The sequence below is a fragment of the Mesocricetus auratus genome, unplaced genomic scaffold (genome assembly GCF_017639785.1).
Source record: "Mesocricetus auratus isolate SY011 unplaced genomic scaffold, BCM_Maur_2.0 Super-Scaffold_6730, whole genome shotgun sequence".
NCBI classification, from domain to species: domain Eukaryota; kingdom Metazoa; phylum Chordata; class Mammalia; order Rodentia; family Cricetidae; genus Mesocricetus; species Mesocricetus auratus.
In genome coordinates, this window is record NW_024429184.1 from 9,936,137 (window position 1) to 9,956,173 (window position 20,037).

At 40.5% G+C, this 20,037-nt stretch overlaps 1 protein-coding gene across 1 annotated transcript in view; it reads left to right on the forward strand.

The window, feature by feature from the left end:
- Nucleotides 1-20,037, forward strand: part of Grin3a (glutamate ionotropic receptor NMDA type subunit 3A) — a 187,214-nt gene that overhangs the window by 74,412 nt on the left and 92,765 nt on the right. The window contains exon 3 of the mRNA XM_005078708.4: nucleotides 9,069-10,116. Coding sequence (XP_005078765.1) covers nucleotides 9,069-10,116 — 1,048 coding nt within the window. The remainder of the gene's footprint in view (nucleotides 1-9,068; nucleotides 10,117-20,037) is intronic.

A 20,037-nucleotide genomic window follows, 5' to 3' on the forward strand; every position in this document is an offset into this window, starting at 1 on the left:
ATCCATCCCCTGACTCTTTCTTCTTTGAGTAAAAAGCACATAACTTAGAATTTTATTTTACAGGATCCCACAGTTGAGAGTCTTTGGAATTCACAGAGAGACTTTAGGATTTTAGAAAGAATAGATGTTTTAGAGAACCTTTAAACTCTGGAAACAACATTAGGTGTTTTAAAGAGTTAGAACTTTTAAATGTTTGAATTTTTAAGTACTGTGGGACTTTTACAAGTCATTATGTTTCCTATTGTGGCATTAATATGAACATGTCATCTTGGGGACAAATGAGAAAGGAAAGGTTCTCTTTGAGTAGTGATATCTTTTTGTATCAAGTTGACACAGCTAGAGTCATTTGGAAAAAGGAAGCCTTGACTAGTAAAACACCGGCCACCAGATTGGCCTATGGACAAGCTTATGGGGTATTTTATTGATTGATCATTGATGTAGGAGGCCCCAGATTACTGTAGGTGGTGACAGCCCTGGGCTGATGATTCTGAGCACTATAAGAAAGCAATGTGAACAAGCTATGAGGAGCAAGCCATTAATCACTAATCTTTCTTGAACTTTAGTTTCTTTCCCTGACTCCCTTAGATGATGGACCATGATATGGAATAAACTATGTCACCCACAGGTTGCTTATGGTCATAATGTTTTATCACAGCAATATACAATCTAACTAAGACACTAACTTTCCAGTTATCTAAGGCAACACTTTCATTTAGAGGCATCTTTGAGTCTCCTTTCTCTCAGAAACATAATCAAAATAATCAACAAATCTGTACATTTCAGCATAAAAACAAATCAAGAGCTAAGACTCCATCTACTACATTTACCCCTCAGCCCACACAATTATCACCTTTTGTCTGTGGGATGGCCTCCTAACTGGTATTGTTTCTGCTCTTGACATTTTAATTGATCATCATTTAGCAACATGGAAATCCTATTAAGAAAGAAGTCAAGTCATTGCATTTCTCTGTTCAAACTCCACTAATAACTGTGACTCTCACATAGAAAAGAAATAAAGTCCTTGTAGTTACCTACAACAGTTAATTTTTGTTTCAAATTCACTGTTCTATACATTTCCTCTGATGTCATCTTCAACTACCTGTCCTTAAAGATACCAAAGACACCCACATCAGTGATGTGGGACTTGCCATCTTTGCTTTCCCTCTTTTTCAACTAGTACTCCAAAATACCCCATATATTATTACTTTCCTATAGTGCTTATTCTTTCTCTTTCTGTAGAGCATAAGTGCATATACTGTTATCCCCACTCTGTAACTAGAATCTAGAACAGCGCCTGGCACACAGTGACTATTAGTAAATAAGTAAATGTCTGAATGGTTGATGTGTCATCTTTTAAAGTATCTTTCATTTGTTCGATGAATAAGAACATCTTTTAGATAGCATCTTGTTGAGTGAAGCCTTTTCCTTGCCAGCCGCTTTGGTTTTTCCCCACCAGTCGCCTGGGCTCTGCCACGTTGTAGTCCCCAAATATCACACAGGACACTGTATTAATTATGAAGCTGTTGGCCGTTTGCTTGTTTTTTACTGGCTAGATCTGACTTAAGCATTTACTTCATAATTGTTACTCTTAAGTATTTCTCTTACCAGAGAAAAGGTCTGGACTTCTTATCCCTGTGGCGGCTACATCGTGACTCCCTGTGCTTCTACTTCTCAGAGTCCTCCTCGACTCCTAGTCCCACCGATCTTGCTTCCCTATTGGCCAACAGTGCTTTATTGACATATACACAGGACTTGCCCATCAGCATGTCAAGGTTTTGTATGCAAACATGGCTTCCAAAATAGGCCATAAGTATATTAAACACAGATCTGGTATATTCTGTGAGCTCTGTCAATGATAGTTTAATGTAATTTTATTTATGTTGCAAATTTTATTTATGTTGTCTTACAATTCAACAATTATTATTGACTAATAACATAACTGGAAGCTTTTAATAAAGTCAAATTAACTACTGAGCTTCATTATTTCATGTTGAATGGTGCCTTGGGAGGTATGCTGAACTTCTTTCTTTAAAAAAGAATCTTGTACAAAGCACTGTGCTAAACTAGGTTCTTTCTTTTACAGTGAGATTCAAGCCACATGAATCTATGTACCCAACAATATCAAATACATTACAATATTCTTCTACATGGTTTTGGGGTCATCATTAATTCTTTCCTGGACACATTTTGCTTGGTTCCAGGTCAATATAACTATCTAAAACCTCTGGCTACGTAATTAAACTGCTCAGAAATCTCTATGGTTCTTGTTTTATTATTAAAATACAATTCAATCTTATGAAGCGGTGTGTGAACCTCTGTATTCTACATGCCACCTGTTTTCCCTGCATTAAATTTTAATGTGTTCTACTCTGCATGCCAATCATATCGTTGTGTTTACTACTCCCTTTTATGTTTTCTACCTCTTTTCTTTATAACAGTTCTGAATGTGGAAAGTGTGAGGAGAGTGCATACCCAGATTAGAGCAGTTGACTGATAAGCACAGAAAGTCGTGATGTTATTTATTGCTTTGGATGCAAGCTCTTAATTCTACTAAACAACCTTAAGATTATGGTTGCCTGGTTTTTATAACCACAATGTTCTTCAGGATTATGACACATTTCTAGTCATCTACATCCTACAGGTCTTCTACATATGACCTCTTGTCAAGCTGAGTTTTATGTATTCTCACTATAGTTTATGAACTAAATGTAAGCCTGTGCATCTGTCCTCTTAAAATCTTCTTTATGAAAATGAAGTATCTCTCCCCTCTTTGCATCTGCTACTTATGAAACAACAGAGGGAGAGGAGGATAAGATGGAAGGAAAGGAAGGAAAAAACCATCTTTCTTCACATAGGAATTGTCAGCTTCTTCATCCTCCCAAAGTACCACCTAAATACCTGGCAAAGGAAAAGACTCATCTCCCTTCGAGACAAAATCCCCTCAGTAGTTTCCACTGCCTTCAAAGAGGCCTCAGATTTGACAGAGTTTGTTTTCCACCCCTTGTCTCTGAGCTTATTATTTATGGGGTCTTATTTTTTTGCTTAAATTAGAAACAATCTTGTTTTACATGTCAATCCCAGTTACCTCTCCCTCCCCTCCTCCCTGGCCCCCAACCACCCCTTGTCCCATGCCCTTTCTGCTCCCTAGGGAGAGTGGGGCTTTCCATGGGGGATCTTCAAAGTCTGTAACATCATTTGGAGCAGGGTCTAGGACCTCCCCTGTGTGTCTAGTCTGAGAGAGTATCCCACTATGTGGAGTGGGCTCCCATAGTCCATTCATACACTAGGGACAAATACTGATCTCTGAGCTTTCGTTTTAAGCACTTATGTCTCATGACTTGCACTCTTGTTTCTAGATTTTTTTATTTGTCTCACCCAGATAACTGCATCAATTCCTAGTTTCTCTTCCTAAAAATGTGTAGCTTCCCTTCAAAACTCAGCCTCTGCTCTTCCTCCTATAAGATTCCTTCCTTGGTACACTGGGTCAGAATGTTCAAGGTTGAGGAACCCCTGTCATATCACTCCTTACAGGGGCTTGAATCACTTATTCATTTTCTTTTCCCCTACAACTAGTCCTTGAGTTCTTTAAGACAACGAGGTGGCTTTCATCTTCATAGCCATAAGTGCTAAGCACGGGGCCAGGTGGTTCATGTCCATTTATCTTGCCAACAGAATGATTTTTACTTTCTTTTCCTTTCTTGTTCATCCAAGGAGAGGCCAGGGCAAGTACAGAAGGGTATGGTAGAATTCAATTTAAGCAAAAAAAATGAGATTTCAACCTTTTAGTCTTTCAGGTAATAGAGTGAAAATTCAGACTTACCTACCCATTGTCATTCTATCACAAAGAATACTTTGTGAGGATGACTGTAACTAAAAGCTATCAATGAGATGGTTTTCATTTATCCTCACAATAAAATGAAAAATAAAACAGACACAAATGATCTGTCATAAGTATGGACAGAATTTCTCCATGACAACCTCACAGTAAAATATTCACTGGGTTTTCTGGGATACAAAAGTTGGAGATATTAGACTCCTGAGTGGTTTGCTTTTTTTTTTTTTTTGACAAACGCCTGCCACAGAGACACTGAGCATTGTTCTTCATCCATGGCCGTGTTAAATGTTCACACTGAAAATGAAGAATAGCTTTACCAAAATGTAGGAACCATGAAATTGATGAAAGATTTCTACAGACTTCTAATGCCTTCTAACTGGGAGGACTCAAATATATATTTAGTCAGAAGAAGTCTTCCCTGGGTCCTTCCAGGTTGAAACTCCATCACCATTGAGCCCCAAATATTCTCAAGCTAATGAAGAGTTCTTTCTAAAACTTTCACTTTATGTTTCTATGATCACAAAATTGGCTATATAAAACTTGGCTATTTGCCATGAGCCTTTCCATCCCCTGAGTTAGACCAGCAGCCCATGTGTGTGCATGTTTTAAGAAACCTAAAGGTAGATATCTCATTAGAAACACCAACACACTTGTCCTTCTTTTATGGCACCAAGGGGATTGTCAATCGATTAATCTATATATGATTTTAATGATTTTGTTCCCTGCTTCTCTGAAGTAGAAAACTGTTTTAGAGTCTAAGATATCTGAGACTTCATTACTTGTTACAAAATAGAATTTATTTAAGTATTAGAGTCCCACTGGGGTGCGCTCACATGAGTGATTGCCATTACAGGCAATCTACCACAACAAATGGTTTCATTGCCTTCAGTGACAGTAGCATCTTCAAATATGATTCACACTTACCACTAATGAAAATTAGGTCATATTTCACACTTTCTGATTTTTCTATATCCCTTCTGCGGCAACATGACTTCTTTTTTTTTTTTTTCGTTGGTTTTTTTTTAATTTTAAATAGCTTGTTTTACATGTCAATCCCAGTTCCCTCTCCCTCCCCTCCTCCCGCACTCCCCTTCCACCCTCCCTCCCACCCTATTGCCACATACTTCCACATAGGGGATGTCTAGAGTCTATCATTTTACTCTTGGTAGGGTCAAGGCACTCCCCTAAGAGTCCAGGCTGAGAGAGCATCTCTCTTTGTGCTATAGGCACATGAAGACAGATTGTATACCAGGAATAGACACTGATCCACAGCTCAGAGCCCCATAGGTTGTCCAGGCCTTCTCACTGACACTCACATTTGGGGGGTCCAGATCAGTCCCATTCTGGCCTCCCCACTGTCGGTCTGGGGTCCAAGAGCACTCCCCTGTTCAGATCAGCTGTCTCTGCTGGTTTTGCCAGCCCATTCTTTGCCAATTTGCTCATCATTCCTCTCTCTCTGTCACTGGGTTCCTTGGGTTCAGTTCAGTGCTTAGATGTGTGTTTGCCTCTGCTTCCATCAGTCCCAGGATGAAGGCTCCCGGATAGTTATAGACATCAAGTTCATTATCAGGAATGGGCATTCGAGGTGGTCCTTCCACTATTGCTTAGCTTGCCAATTGATGTTATACCTTTAGATCACTCGAGGTCACTCTGGTGCCTGATCTGTCTTCGATCCTATGATTCCCTCTTCCCCCTATTCTACCCCCACCCCCTCAACTTCCTGTTCCCCCATGACCAACTCCCTTCCTCTTTACCCCCTCTATTCTTCCCAGGTCCCACTACCCCCTCGCCCTGTTCCCCATCCATTCAGAGGATCTTGTCTCCATCCTCTTCTCTTGGGTACTATGTATATATGCATATCTTTTAGGTTCTTTCCTGTTTCCCAGACTCTCTATCTGTGGAAGTGCAGACTGGCACTATCCTGATCCATATCTAAAATCCATATATGAGTGAGTACATACCATGTTTGTCTTTTTGCGACTGGGTTACCTCACTCAGGATGGTTTCTTCCAGTGCTATCCATTTCCCTGCGAATTTCAAGATTCCATTGTTTTTTTCTGCTGAGTAATACTCCATTGTGTAAATGTACCACATTTTCTCTATCCACTCTTCAGTTGAGGGGCATCTAGGTTGCTTCCAGGTTCTGGCTATTACAAACAATGCTGCTATGAACATAGTGGAGCAGATGCCCTTGTTGTATGAACCTGCCTCATTTGGATAAATGCCTAAGAGTGGAATTGCTGGGTCTAGTGGTAGATTAATTCCCATTTTCCTGAGGAATCTCCATACTGATTTCCAAAGAGGCTGTATGAGTTGGCATTCCCACCAGCAGTGGAGGAGTGTTCCTCTCTCTCCACATCCCCTCCAGCATAAATTGTCTTCGGTGTTTTTGATTCTAGCCATTCTGACAGGAGTAAGATGGTATCTCAGAGTTGTTTTGATTTGCATTTCCCTGATGGCTAAGGATGTTGAGCACTTTCTTAAGTGTCTCTTGGCCATTTTAGCCTCCTCTACTGAGAATTCTCTATTTAGCTCTGTACCCCACCTTTCAAGTGGATCCTTTGGTGTTTTGGAGACTTGTTTCTTGAGTTCTTTGTAAATTTTGGAGATTAGCCCTCTGTCAGATGTAGGGTTAGTGAATATCTTTTCCCATTCTGTGGCCTGCCTTTTTGTCTTTTTGATTGTGTCCTTTGCCTTACAGAAGCTTTTTAGTTTCAGAAGGTCCCATTTGTTAATTGTTGATCTCAGTGCCTGTGCCACTGGTGTTATGTTTAGGAAGTGGTCTCCTGTACCAACTCGTTGAAGAGTATCTCCCACTTTCTCTTCTAAAAGTTTCAGTGTGGCTGGATGTATGTTGAGATCTTTGATCCATTTGGACTTAAGTTTTGTACAAGGCGATAAACATGGATCTATCTGCAGTCTTCTGCATACCACTACCCAGTTATGCCAGCACCATTTGTTGAAGATGCTTTCTTTTTTCCACTGTACAGTTTTAGCTTCTTTGTCAAAAATCAGGTGTTCATAGGTGTGTGGGTTAAAATTAGGGCTTTCGATTCGGTTCCATTGGTCTACCTGCCTATTTTTGTGCCAATACCAAGCTGTTTTCAGGACTATAGCTCTATAATAGAGCTTGAAGTCAGGTATGGTGATGCCTCCTGAAGTTCCTTTATTGTATAGGGATGTTTTGGCAACATGACTTCTTAGCAAGACTTCTTTTGCATTTGTAAATTATGGAATAATACATGTGGCAGGCAATTCACGAATATGTTTCTCTGGGCTGCTATACCTGTGTCACTATCATCTCAAAACACCTACTAGGCTACACCCCACTTTTCAATTTAACTCCTTTTCATTTTAAATATGCTGAAATCATTGCTAAAAGTTTATTCCAAGGCTTTGGTTTGGTCTTCAAATAATACCACAACATCTCTACACGGAAGGTTTGTTGTGTATCACATGTACTGTTTGCAAGTCTTGTAATGCAACAAACATTAGTTTCCCCACTTTTTGCTAAAGATTAAATTACATCTTTCAGGCAAGTAACCTGCTCAGGGTCCCTACTCTTGGGTAATTGGGTAAAGCCTCAAAGACAGGTCATGTGACACCAAAGTCTGAGCTTTTATTCTGAAACAAGGTCATCATTAAGTATTTATGTTATCTCTTATTATCTCCTCTTCCTGCTCAAGAAAAACAGGTGCTGTGACCAAGCATTTTCCTGTCTAATCAATGTCAAAATGTATACTGAAAGCGCTCAAGTACACAGGGCTAAAAATCATGTAGCATTTAGTTAGTCATTTTCCTTGCTTTGACTTCCAGCAGATTCTTCCTCTAGAATCAGAGCCAGTTGTTTAGTTCTAATGATGATGGAGGGTAGCCTAAGGCTGTCCTGGGAACAGCAAGTTTATTTATCATCCTTTTCTTTGTTCTGTGGATAATATCCAACATGCATCTCTGATTGGCCCCAGGAGGAGAAATATGCTAATTTTCTAATCTACAAGGAAAAATATTGTACCAAAGTTGGCTGTTCCCTAAAGTTATAAATGCAATTCTAAGCAATTATAAAAGAATATACATATTTATTAAAATTCATTTCTATACCAAAAATTTCATTGAACAGATTTCATAACAATCAAAGCTTGTAAACTAAGTAGAACTGAATGTCCAAGATGTTCCAAAACTCCATAAGTTGTAAAGCTATGGAAATACATAATATATAATAGCAATGAGTGATATTTTTAACAATCAATTAAAATATTTGGAGTAAAACCAAATTGTCAAGCAGCTTGCTGGTACTAGAACCTGGAGGTGAGATCTCATTAGTTCAAAGAAATAAAACATTTCCAGAAAGTCTATACTATTCTTGAAGAAAGACAAGGTCTTTGTTTTGTTTATTTAAGGTTACTTAAAATATTTTTTTAAACTTTTTACACGTTTCTCCCAGTTCGCTCTCCCTCCCCTCCTCCCCCGGCCTCCCAATTCCCCCAACACCCCACCTTACTCCACTCCCTTTCAGCTCCCCAGGGAGGATAAGGCCTTCCATGAGGGATTTTCATAGTCTGTCCTATCATCCCAGGCAGGACCTAGGTCCTCCCCCATGTGTCCAGGCTGAGAGTGCATCCCTCCATGTGGAATGGGCTCCCAAAGTCTATTTGTATGTCAGGTATAAATGCTAATCTACTCTCCAAGGTCCCATATATTGCCAAGGCCTCCTCTCTGACACCTGGGTTGGGGGGTGCCTGGATCAGTCCCATGATGGCCTCTCAGTCATCCATCTGGAGTCCATGCGTTCCCCCTCTATGGGTTTCGCCAGCCGGGTCTTGATTCCTTTGCTCATCACTCCCCTTTGCAACTGGGTTACAGGAGTTCAGATGGGTTTTTAAAAGTAGCACTCCCCAGGAAAGAGCATACCAATCAGTTTTCCGATACCAAATGGTCAGACCTGAAAACATACATACAAGTAACATACAAACTGAGAAAGTTACACATATGTATATGTGCATGTAACAATAATTAATGAAAAAAGAGGCTATGGATTTTAAAAATGAGGAAGGAAGGGTATACAAGAAGGTTTGGATGGAGGAAATGGAAACAGGAAGTGATATAATTATAATCTAAAAAAGAAATATTCTAATAGGACTCGTCTTATTAAGGCAGAGAAGCAAGGGTCAGCACTGGCTCTTGACTTCGACATCACCTCTCCTTCTCACTTTCTGCCTTTGGTCCTCTTTACCAGGTTTTTAGCCAACACCACCTTCAGAGGTCTCAGTGGTTCCATCAAAGTCAAAGGTTCTACCATCATCAGCTCAGAAAACAACTTTTTCATCTGGAACTTGCAGCATGACCCTATGGGGAAGCCAATGTGGACTCGCCTGGGCAGCTGGCAAGGGGGAAGGATTGTCATGGACTCTGGAATATGGCCAGAGCAGGCCCAGAGGCACAGAACCCACTACCAGCACCAAAATAAGTTACATCTGAGGGTGGTGACCTTGATTGAACACCCATTCGTCTTTACAAGAGAAGTAGATGATGAAGGCTTATGCCCTGCTGGACAGCTCTGTCTAGACCCTATGACCAATGACTCTTCCATACTGGACAGTCTGTTTAACAGCCTCCACAGCAGCAATGACACAGTACCAATCCAATTCAAGAAGTGCTGTTACGGGTATTGCATTGATCTGCTGGAACAGTTAGCAGAAGACATGAACTTTGACTTTGACCTCTACATTGTAGGAGATGGAAAGTATGGAGCTTGGAAAAATGGTCACTGGACTGGGCTGGTTGGCGATCTCCTGAGTGGAACTGCCAACATGGCAGTCACTTCTTTCAGCATCAATACCGCACGAAGCCAGGTGATAGATTTCACCAGCCCTTTCTTCTCAACCAGTTTGGGCATCTTAGTGAGGACTCGAGACACAGCAGCTCCAATTGGAGCCTTCATGTGGCCACTTCACTGGACCATGTGGCTGGGGATTTTCGTGGCTCTGCATATCACTGCCATTTTCCTCACTCTGTATGAATGGAAGAGCCCTTTCGGTATGACTCCTAAGGGGCGGAATAGAAACAAAGTCTTCTCCTTCTCCTCTGCCTTGAACGTCTGCTACGCCCTTCTCTTTGGCAGAACAGCAGCCATCAAACCCCCAAAATGCTGGACGGGAAGATTTCTGATGAATCTTTGGGCCATTTTCTGTATGTTTTGCCTTTCTACGTACACAGCAAATTTGGCTGCTGTCATGGTAGGTGAGAAGATCTATGAAGAGCTTTCTGGAATTCATGACCCTAAGGTAATTGTTTCCTTTACTCCAGCTTTCCTTGTTGCCATATCTCCATGTATTTTTGTCAGCTTCTGTGGTGTATCTGTCTCCTTATTTTGACTCAAGAATATTCTCTAAGTTGGTTCAGTCAGTAAAGTAAGTGCAGGACAAGATGAAAACCTGTGTTTTGTCCAAAGAGCTCACATAAAAAGCTTAGAGGGAGAGTTGACATCTGCTTTTAATCCCAGCACTGCAGAGGTGGAGACATGTGGATTGTTGGCCAGTTAGTTCAGTGAGTCAGGCTCGTGATAGACTTATATCTAAACACAAGATGGCTGACATCCTGGTGATAGACCTATATCTAAACACAAGATGGCTGACATCCTGATCAGTAACCTTCAAGGCTGACTGCTTGCATCCACATGTACACACACATAGATGCACACATGGGGGGGGGAGAAAGAAAGAGAGAGAGAGAGAGAGAGAGAGAGAGAGAGAGAGAGAGAGAGAGGGGAGAGAGAGAGAGAGAGAGAGAGAGAGAATGCACCAACATAAATGTATACACATGAGCAGGCACGCACAAATATTCTTTCTGCCAACTGTACAGACCACTTAAAAAGGTCTTACCTAGTTAAATTAAATGAATGGATTATGTTTGTTGTTATTATCTCAAAATGGGAAGCACTGTGAGTTTTCGTTTTAGAGATAATATTGCTTGTGCAAACATCTGTTATTGTAGCTTTTCTTGTTTGTTTAACCATCTGACATAATGGCTATTTGGAAGTATTTATGCAGCACAATAATTTATAGCATTTTACCCACAGAAATCCTAATAGCCTGATTAATTACTTTTAGGGGAACTTAATAGAAATAAATAAGAGAGACCATATTTTAAATAGCAAACCATTTGTTTTATTGTTAAAATATGCAAAGAAATGGAAAGAGCTGACATATTATCTTAAGCACTTTGTGGTCAGCTGTGAGGAACCTTGTAAGAATCTAAAGGAATTCTGAACTGAGGTAGCAAGATTAGCCAGTGGCAGGGTGTCCTTACCGAGCAAGGAAAGCTGTAAGTCAACCACTTTTGGTTAAGAAAGGGTCCTTACAGTGTCATTTGAATGTCCACAGGAATTTGAAAAAAAAATATCTATCTTGGATGCCTCAGCCATCCAACTACATGGGTAGAAGGAAGTAAGGAGGGAAAATACACACAAATCAAGATGTGATGATTAATTATTTTCAACTTGATTCAACCTGTAATGACCCAGGGTGTGTGATTCCCAAGAGGTTTAACCGAGCAGGGAGAACCTACCCTGAATGTGGGAAGCACGGAAGCACCATCCCATGGTCTGCAGGTCAAAGATGAATGAAAATAGGAAAACAAAGACCAGATGAGCATGAACACTGACACTCATGTCTTGCTGCTTCCTAACTGTGGGCAAATGAGCAAAGACTTAACACCCATGTCATCATTGCTTCTTTGAAATTGTCTGTATCAACTCAACATAAAATGAAATAATGCCTTCTTGCATTAATTTTGTCAGATTGGGCTATAGCAATAAGAAAAGCAATTAGTAACACTCTGCCATGGATAGCACTGTCTACGTTCTCTCTGGGTTAAAATGGGATCCCTTTCAATGGTAGAGTAGAGACTGCAGCCTAAATAGCATGAGCATGGCCAGGGAAGCCACTGCAATCAGGCCCGAGGGTATAATGATGCCCTCATGGAGATGCAGATCCCAAACAGAGTGCATCCAAATGTATGGGAAACAGCAGGTATAGATGGAAAGTACTAAGAACACACCAAGATCAAAGCAAGGTGAGCAAAGTCATCTTTCGAATGGTGCAGTCATCATTATGCCTTTCCTGGTGCCTCTCACCACTCAGATATCAAGGTACTGATCTATATGTTCTATAATTCTATTGGATAATATTAATTCATTTCATAAAACATCATAAAATTGGAAACCTATCAACAATTCTCAGCAACTGATGGAGTGACCCAGAGGACTGGTGACATCACCAGAGAATTCTCATGAACAGTTGTGATGAAAATGTGAAGTCTATGCCACAACTAAGAGATGAGAAATTTTACCTGAATGCAACTACAAGCATCCTAATATGTGAAATGAGCCCACAAGAATGGATTGAGTGAAAAATGCCTCACTAACTAGGAAAGAAATCGCATTGCTTCTTAATGAACACCCAAGACTTTATATTACGAGCTGCAATCCAGCCAAATGCAGATAAGCTCTTTAGAATAAACAAATGCATCACCCCAAAGAGAGAATTTGGTGATGCAGCAGCATTCACACTCTACAGCAGTACTAGCATCTGCCACTCATCATGTTCCCCAGTAGCCCTGCAGATCTCTTCAACATTCAGTCTTGATAGACTTATGTAGACTTTGTGCAAGAATCTTGGCAATGTGACTTGGCAATTAAAAACAGGAAATGAAAACTATTCATCCCACTCCAGTAGAAAAACATCTAATCCATGCATGATGTGCAGATTCCAGATGATTATATTATGCAAAGGGCTGAGCACAATACTAACTAAAGTTTCATTCATCAGAAGTAGGTTGGCCAGAATTAAGTCATGAGCGCTGAGCATGAAAAGCCTGAAGCGGTAGCTAGTCAGAAGATTAAGAAGAAAATCAGACAGGTGAATCATACACAGCAGAATAACTGTATGATTTCTCGTTAAGCACCTAATGGCTCCCTCTGTTAAGGTATCTCTTTCCTTGCTCTCCTTCTCTGCTGGTTCCCCAGCTTGACTTACCTAGTCCCCCATATTCTCCTCACCATTCCCTTTCTCTCCTCCTGTTTCTTGAACCTCCTTCCCCTTCCTCCATGCTCCCAACCTACTCAGGAGATCTCCTTCCCCTTTTCAGGTGTCCATGCACATCTCTCCTACTTTGATTCACTTCAGTTATGATACAGGAGAACTTATTCTTCAGATGAACAGAACCACATATTTCTTAAAGGTTGACATCTATTTTACTGCTATAAGCTAAGAAATCCCCAAATCTGAATTAGAGGTGATATGTTATGTGGAGCATCCATCACACCCTGAGAACTTCCTCCTCTGACTCACTGTCTGTCTCATTTCACTACATTTCCCTTCAACCCCAGTTAAGAAAATGACTGTATTAGCCACCTAAGCATACTAAATCGGATAAAGGGATACAGGGGTTCTATGCCCTGTTTCTTAAAACTTCTTTTCTGTTTTATATATTTTAAAGCAAAATAATGGCATTTTTTTGTTTTGTATAGTTTGAATTTCTAGCCCAAATTTTGGTTTATTCTCCCTGTGTGTCTGTCTCTCTCTCCCTCCCCTCCCCCTGCCTCTCTCTCTCTCTCTCTCTCTCTCTCTCTCTCTCTCTCTCTCTCTCTGTGTGTGTGTGTGTGTGTGTGTGTGTGTGTGTGTGTGTGTGTGTATGCCGTGCATGTGAAGATGAGTATGGGTTCACCCACCCTTGCAAGTTTAGAGGCAGAGTATAGCATCAGGTGACTTCCTCTACTGCTATCTATCCTATCGTTTGAAATATGATCTCTGGCTGATCTTGGAGCTCACGAACTGATAGACCTACTGGCCAACAAAACCCTAGTATCTGCCTTTGATTTCTACCACCTCCATGTGTCATGAGATCACAGACCTGTGCCTCCTTTCCCAGATTTTATGTGCTACAGATCCAAACTCAAGTCTTTATGCTTACACATCAAGCACTTTAATCATTAATTTCCCTAGCACCTGGGATGTGTTTTATATAATCTCTCTTGGTTTTGTTAAATATAAGTCTTAGTAAGATAAAGCATCTCTTTGGGATAATGTACTTAAACACACCAAAAAATAGAAAAACCCTTTGACTTAAAAAGTAAGATTTATGGTGACCTATTCCAGGTATACAAATGGACTTGGACTCTCATCCAACAATGTGAGATGCACTCTCACCCTGAACTCTTGGGGGAGGGTCTAGGCCCTGCCCTGGATGAATGACAGACTATGGACACCCCCATAGAGGGCCTCACCCTCCCTGGGGAAATGAAGGGATATTGGGGGTGTTGGTGGGAGGGCACGGGAGGAGGGGAGGGAAACGGAGAGGGACCTGGAATTGACATGTGAAGCAACCTTGTTTCTAATTTAAATTTAAATTTAAAAATAAAAAATATATTTAAAAAAGATTTATGGTAACCTTTATTTATACAGGGTCTGCCTAGAAATTGACCCTTTGTAGCAAAAGTTTCTATAATGCTAATGATAGACAACTTACAGTGAATGAAACACCTACATTTTTCCTTGAATATAATTGTTTAGAATGCAAGCTGTTCATTCAACAATTAATAAAACTGTTAAGAATTAAGAGGGTAAACATTTTATCATTACTTTGGTGTTAAGATTCATTGGCATTAACCAACCATGTAAATCAGAAATAAAATTAAAAGGCTATGTGAGACAGGCCAATTTACAGTTGGTTGACTGTTGCAGCAGGTAGTGGATGCTAGAAATCATCGGAATTCCCCAGCAGTGGTGGTCCCTACCTTACCTACATACAGGTAAACCTAAGAGAGAGGAGCTGTCCTGCTGTACAAAGAAATTCAAGATAGTCTTCTGTCTTTACCTGTTTTTTCTCCCATAATTATTTATATTACAAAGTGATATGAGTGCTTCATACAGATTCCTATCACCCTGCCTGAAAGCAGGTTCCATGCTTCAGAGTAGGCATGCTCCTGAAACATGAGACCATGAAAGCAGAGTTTCTGATGACACATTTAATAGAACATATCTGGATATTTTCCCAACACTAAATTGGCACTGTAGGTCATGCAGAACATGTAACCAGCACAACCAAAAACCTGAAGTCACTTCCTTGTAGCACTGACAGCTGGATAATTTCATTTCAAACCATCAATGTCTTAGCTTGATTTTTTAGCTATCACTGTAGTGGGATATAAGACAGAATGAGAAAGTCACTTCACAAATATTCAAGTACAATGATGAGCTAAAGCCTCACCCCCTGCCAAAGAGTTGAACAAGCCCTGTTAAAGCACACAGGAGGACTCAAAATGAGCTGCTGATTTTAGCAGACATTCTAGAATTTTTCCCTCAGTTTCTCACATAAAATGCTGCCGTTAGCCTAAATCTCTAACAATAAAGAAAAAAGCAGCTCTGTAGAGCAGACAGGATGCTGTCACTCTTCAGACACATGATAGTTCTGCTTTAGAAAAATCCGATGGACAGCCCCGTAAATGTAAAATACCAATTAGACCTTCTGTGAGAGCAAGAGCAGATTAGCCAGAAATACTATTGCAAAGGACACCGGCCCAGTCCAGTAAAAAATGAGCAACACTTCCCAAAATAATAAAACAATACCTTCTTGGTTTATCTTCATATAATAGCAAGCTGCTGCACAATAAAACAAATGAATTCATATCATAAATGCTGGCCATGAAGAAGGAAAGATTACCGTAACTCTAATAGAAAGAGGACATTGAAAAAGGAGCTTGAGGGAGGGATCAAAGAAAACCACACCAAACCATTTCTTCATTCTTTAATTTATCCCAAGCAGCAACTTCTATTTCAGGCACCTTACTTTATGGCTGGCAATTTAGTAATAAGCTGAATAGACACTGCCCTTGCAAATTGGATTTATTGGGAAAGAAAAACATTAATAAAAGAAGCCTGTGAATCATCGAATGGTTTTAAACTGAATTAAGTAGCTATGTAGAAAAATACAACATGGCCGGTGCCTTGTAGGACATAGAGTCAGAGGAGACCCCAAGAGAGGTCAAACAGCTACAGAGCAGCTGGGTGAGACGGAGGGTGTTAGAGGAGACCACTTCCGGGTGATGGGTCAGTATATGCGGAAGTGGTGCTGTATTGAAGCCTGTGGATCCCTTAGGAAGCAGGATTGGGAGAAGTAGGCCATTAAGCATGAACCTTTGCATGCCATCCAGGCTCTAGCTCCTATCAGCGCTCTTTGCTTCCTGTACATCCATGATGTGAATAGCACCGTGTCAGCTTCCCACCATCACAGACTGAACCTCTGCCACAGACTCCAGTGCTGTTATTTCCCTGCCTCGAAGAACTGAAATCTGTCTAAAACCATGAGCCAAAACAAATCTCTCTTCCCACGTATTGTTTCTTCCAAGTATTTACAAAAGTAACTAATAGAGTAATTACATAGTAAACTGTCATAATTTAACATTAGTATGCTGCATTATTATAGTATTAAGGATTTAACATATATCTTACTCTTTAAAAGTGATTCCAGATCTTCTACATCTTTAATAGTATTAACAGCAATGATTGAAATCTTTAGTAGTCAATAGCAATGATAATAAATGTAACAGAAATAACAGGAATAGTGATAATAATAGTAATAAAAAAGAAAAGCCAATGCTCATTGACCACTCCTCATATGTCAAGTACTGGGGTATCTGGTCCCCTGGAGAGGGACCTCATAAATGAGTCTTAGAAGTTTCCTAAGCTTCCTGAGTCCGATGAGCCCTCTCTTTCCCTCAGGAGGGAACATTTCAATCCAGATATAATACCCCCAAAACATTTTGTAGCATTTTATTACTGTCTTAGCCACTGTTCTATTGCTGTGAAGAGACACTCTTATGAAAGAAAAATTTAATTGGGGCTTGATTACATTTTCAGATTCTTAGTCCATTATCATTGTAAGGAGCATGGTGGCACACACACAGGCACTGGAGCTGTGGCTGAAAGCTAAGTCTGATCCACAGGCAGAGACAGAAAGTCTGAACCTGGCATGGGCTTGTGAACCCTCAAAATCAACCCCCAGTGACACACTTCTTTCAACAAGGGCACACCTCCTAATTCTTGTAATCTTTTCAAATAGTTCCAAAGTTCAAAGTCTCTTCTGAAACTCATGGCAATCTCTTAATTCTAAATCCCTGTAAAATCAAGGTCAAAAACAGATCATGATCATCCAACACACAATAACACACAATATGCATTGCAATTCCAAGGAAAGGGAGAGGAGTAAGGAAATACCAGACCAAAGCAAGACTAAAAAACAGCTGGACAATTTCAAATTCTGCATCTGCACATCTAAAGTCAAAGTGCTCTTCAGATGTCCAACTTTGTTTTATCTCCAACTCAGTTTTGTTGACTGCAACACACTTCTCTCTCTTAGGCTGGTACCACATGTGGACTGGAACTTCTTTTTGGCAGGTATCCCATAATTCTGGTAAATACTAATATTAATCATATTTATTTTTACTTTTTTATCCTCTCTCACACACATGCGTGCGCACACACACACACACGTGCACCAACATCAACTGATAAATGACAACCTTCTCCTTTTGAGCTAAGTCCTAAACAGAAACTAAGACGCAAATTCTTGTCCATCAGCAGCAGATTTATTGACATTATACTGTTTCTTTTCTTAGCTTAGATCTCCCCTCTTTCTTCCTTTGGTTTTTTATGACAAGGTTTCTCTGTGTAACAGCCCTGGGCATCCTGGAACTCTCTCTGTAGACCAGGCTGGCCTCACACTCACAGAAATCCACCTGTCTCTGTCTCTTGAGTGCTGAGATTAAAGGAATAAAAGAATGTTCCACCACTGGCCTTCCTAGCTTACCCATTTTTATAATGTATGTTTATATTTGCTGTAACCTTTAAAAAGCTTCAAGCTTTTTGATGAATGAGTCAAAATATATATTATATACTATTAAAATAAATAAATAATAAAAATTCAGGCTGCAAAGTTCTGTAACAGTACCATATACAAAATTTTCCATGTTAATATATATATATATATGTTAACAGAGAAGTGACTTTAAAGAAATAATTCATAATTCACAATGCATATATAATATCACAGCATAGATTTTGAGCTGCTGCAGTTGTAGGGAGAACTTATTGTGCTATTTCAACTCCATGCTTTCTGCAATGTTCCAGTAGACATACGAAGTTCAGAAAGTACTTAACTGAGCATAGAAACAACTCAGACTGGGAAACAGTCTCTGTGTGATGGCTCCCTGTGAGCTGCTGCTGTCTGCAGCCTTTCAGTTCCATGTAGGATGATGGCTTCTCCAAGGTGCAGTATTCCTGCAGTAAAGTAGCCACACTTTAAACATACTTGGACTGTCCACAGAGAATTTGAGAAGCAAATTTTCAAACTCACCCAGGCAGTGTTCGTCCTAGGATTTAACACAACCTAAGATGGTCACATTGTCTGTTTGCCTGTTAATTTTGCATCTGTCTAATTTGCCACCATATCATTATAATCTGGCATGTTGTTACATGAACAATAAATGTTCCATTAAAAAAGGCAGCATTGTTGAATAAAGGTGTAGCATTTTGCAGTGATCACTTTGAAATTGATACTTCTAATGTGGCTTTCTGAAATCAATCTCATACCAGAGACTATGGGGCAAACGACAAGAAAGTCTCACTAAAGGGACACTGAAATATGATGCAGAGGGCACAGTTCTGTCAGAGGACATATCTGAATGATGTTTGTACCAACTGCATATTGGCTGTGTGTTGTTGGGCAAGTTGCAGAACCTCTCATGACTCACCGTTAGAGATTCTTGGCGGGAAGTACCCTGATGGCATTCTCATTTCATCCACCACTACGTGATAAACTCTCCAGCAGTAGAGACCAAATCTGTCATATGCAACTATAACTCTGGGGCCCAAGAAAATGGTAATCACTCACTTAAATAAGTGTTAGTTTAAAGAAAAAAAATAGCCATGACTGTAAGGCCAAGCAAAGATGGCCACCAGCAGTCCAGTAGGACAGAAATAGTTAAAAGATTTGAGTTACAAAATGCATCCAACAGAAGTCTGCAGTGGTGTGAGTCAGGAGACCAGGCATGAACAAACCATCAAAACAAAGCCCAACTATCATCATTCAGTAACTGACGGAAGCAGATGTAGAGATCCACAACCAAGAACCAGGCCAAGCTCCTGGAATCCAGTCGAAGAGATGAAGGAGGGAGTACATGAGCAAGGGAGGTCAGATCGTGATGGGGAAATCTACAGAGACAGCTGAACCAAGCTCCTGGGAACTAATGACCTCTAGACCTACAACTGTGGAGACTCCAGGGCACTGAACTAGGCCCTCTGTATGTGGGAGACAGTTGGAGGCTTGGACTAGTTTAGTGGCCCCTGGCAGTAGGACCATGATACAAACCTGGTACATGAGCTAGCTTGTTAGAGCCCATTCCCCATGGTGGGATGCCATGCTCAGCCTTAAAGCATGGGAAAGGGGCTGGCCCAGCCCAACCTATTGTGCCAGACTATGCTGACTCCTCATGGGAGCCCTTACCCGTGAGAAGTGGACTGGAGGCGGGCTAAGGGAAAGGTAAGGGGGCTGGAAGGGAGGGAGAGGTGGCAGGAGAAGGGGTGGGAGGGAGAACTGTGGTTGGAATGTAAAATGAAATTTAAGAAATGGAAAAACAAAGAAACCTAAAACCATCCTCTGAAAAGTGAAGTTAACGGGCAGATGTAAGACCCTTGAGAAAGCCTTCTGTGGGAACATGAGGCAGGTCATACAGCCCCGGCCTGAGTTGTTGAGTCCCTGGTAGGTCTGAAATTTTTAGTATTCCAGTGAAGATCAGGCAAATTGTGCAGGGCAACCAGTAGGAGCTGGAATTCTGGATGATTCCCTTTCATCCCTGAAGGTTCTCCATCAAGGAACTCTAGAAGAGCCATCAAGTCCTTGCTAATTCTGGTTGTTAGGTGGAAACCAGAACAAATGAGCATGTGATCTACTTATCTGTTCACATACTCCTAAAATAATATTCGGGTGGCATCTTTACAGAATTTTTTAATAACTACAGGTTTATTACTTTCAAATAGATACATTAATTCATACTAAATGCAGAAAAGTATTTTCAATTAGACACCCTGATGAGCTTGCTTTAATGAATGTCTAAGATCATTTCCTCTGTTTGAATACAAACAGGGAGA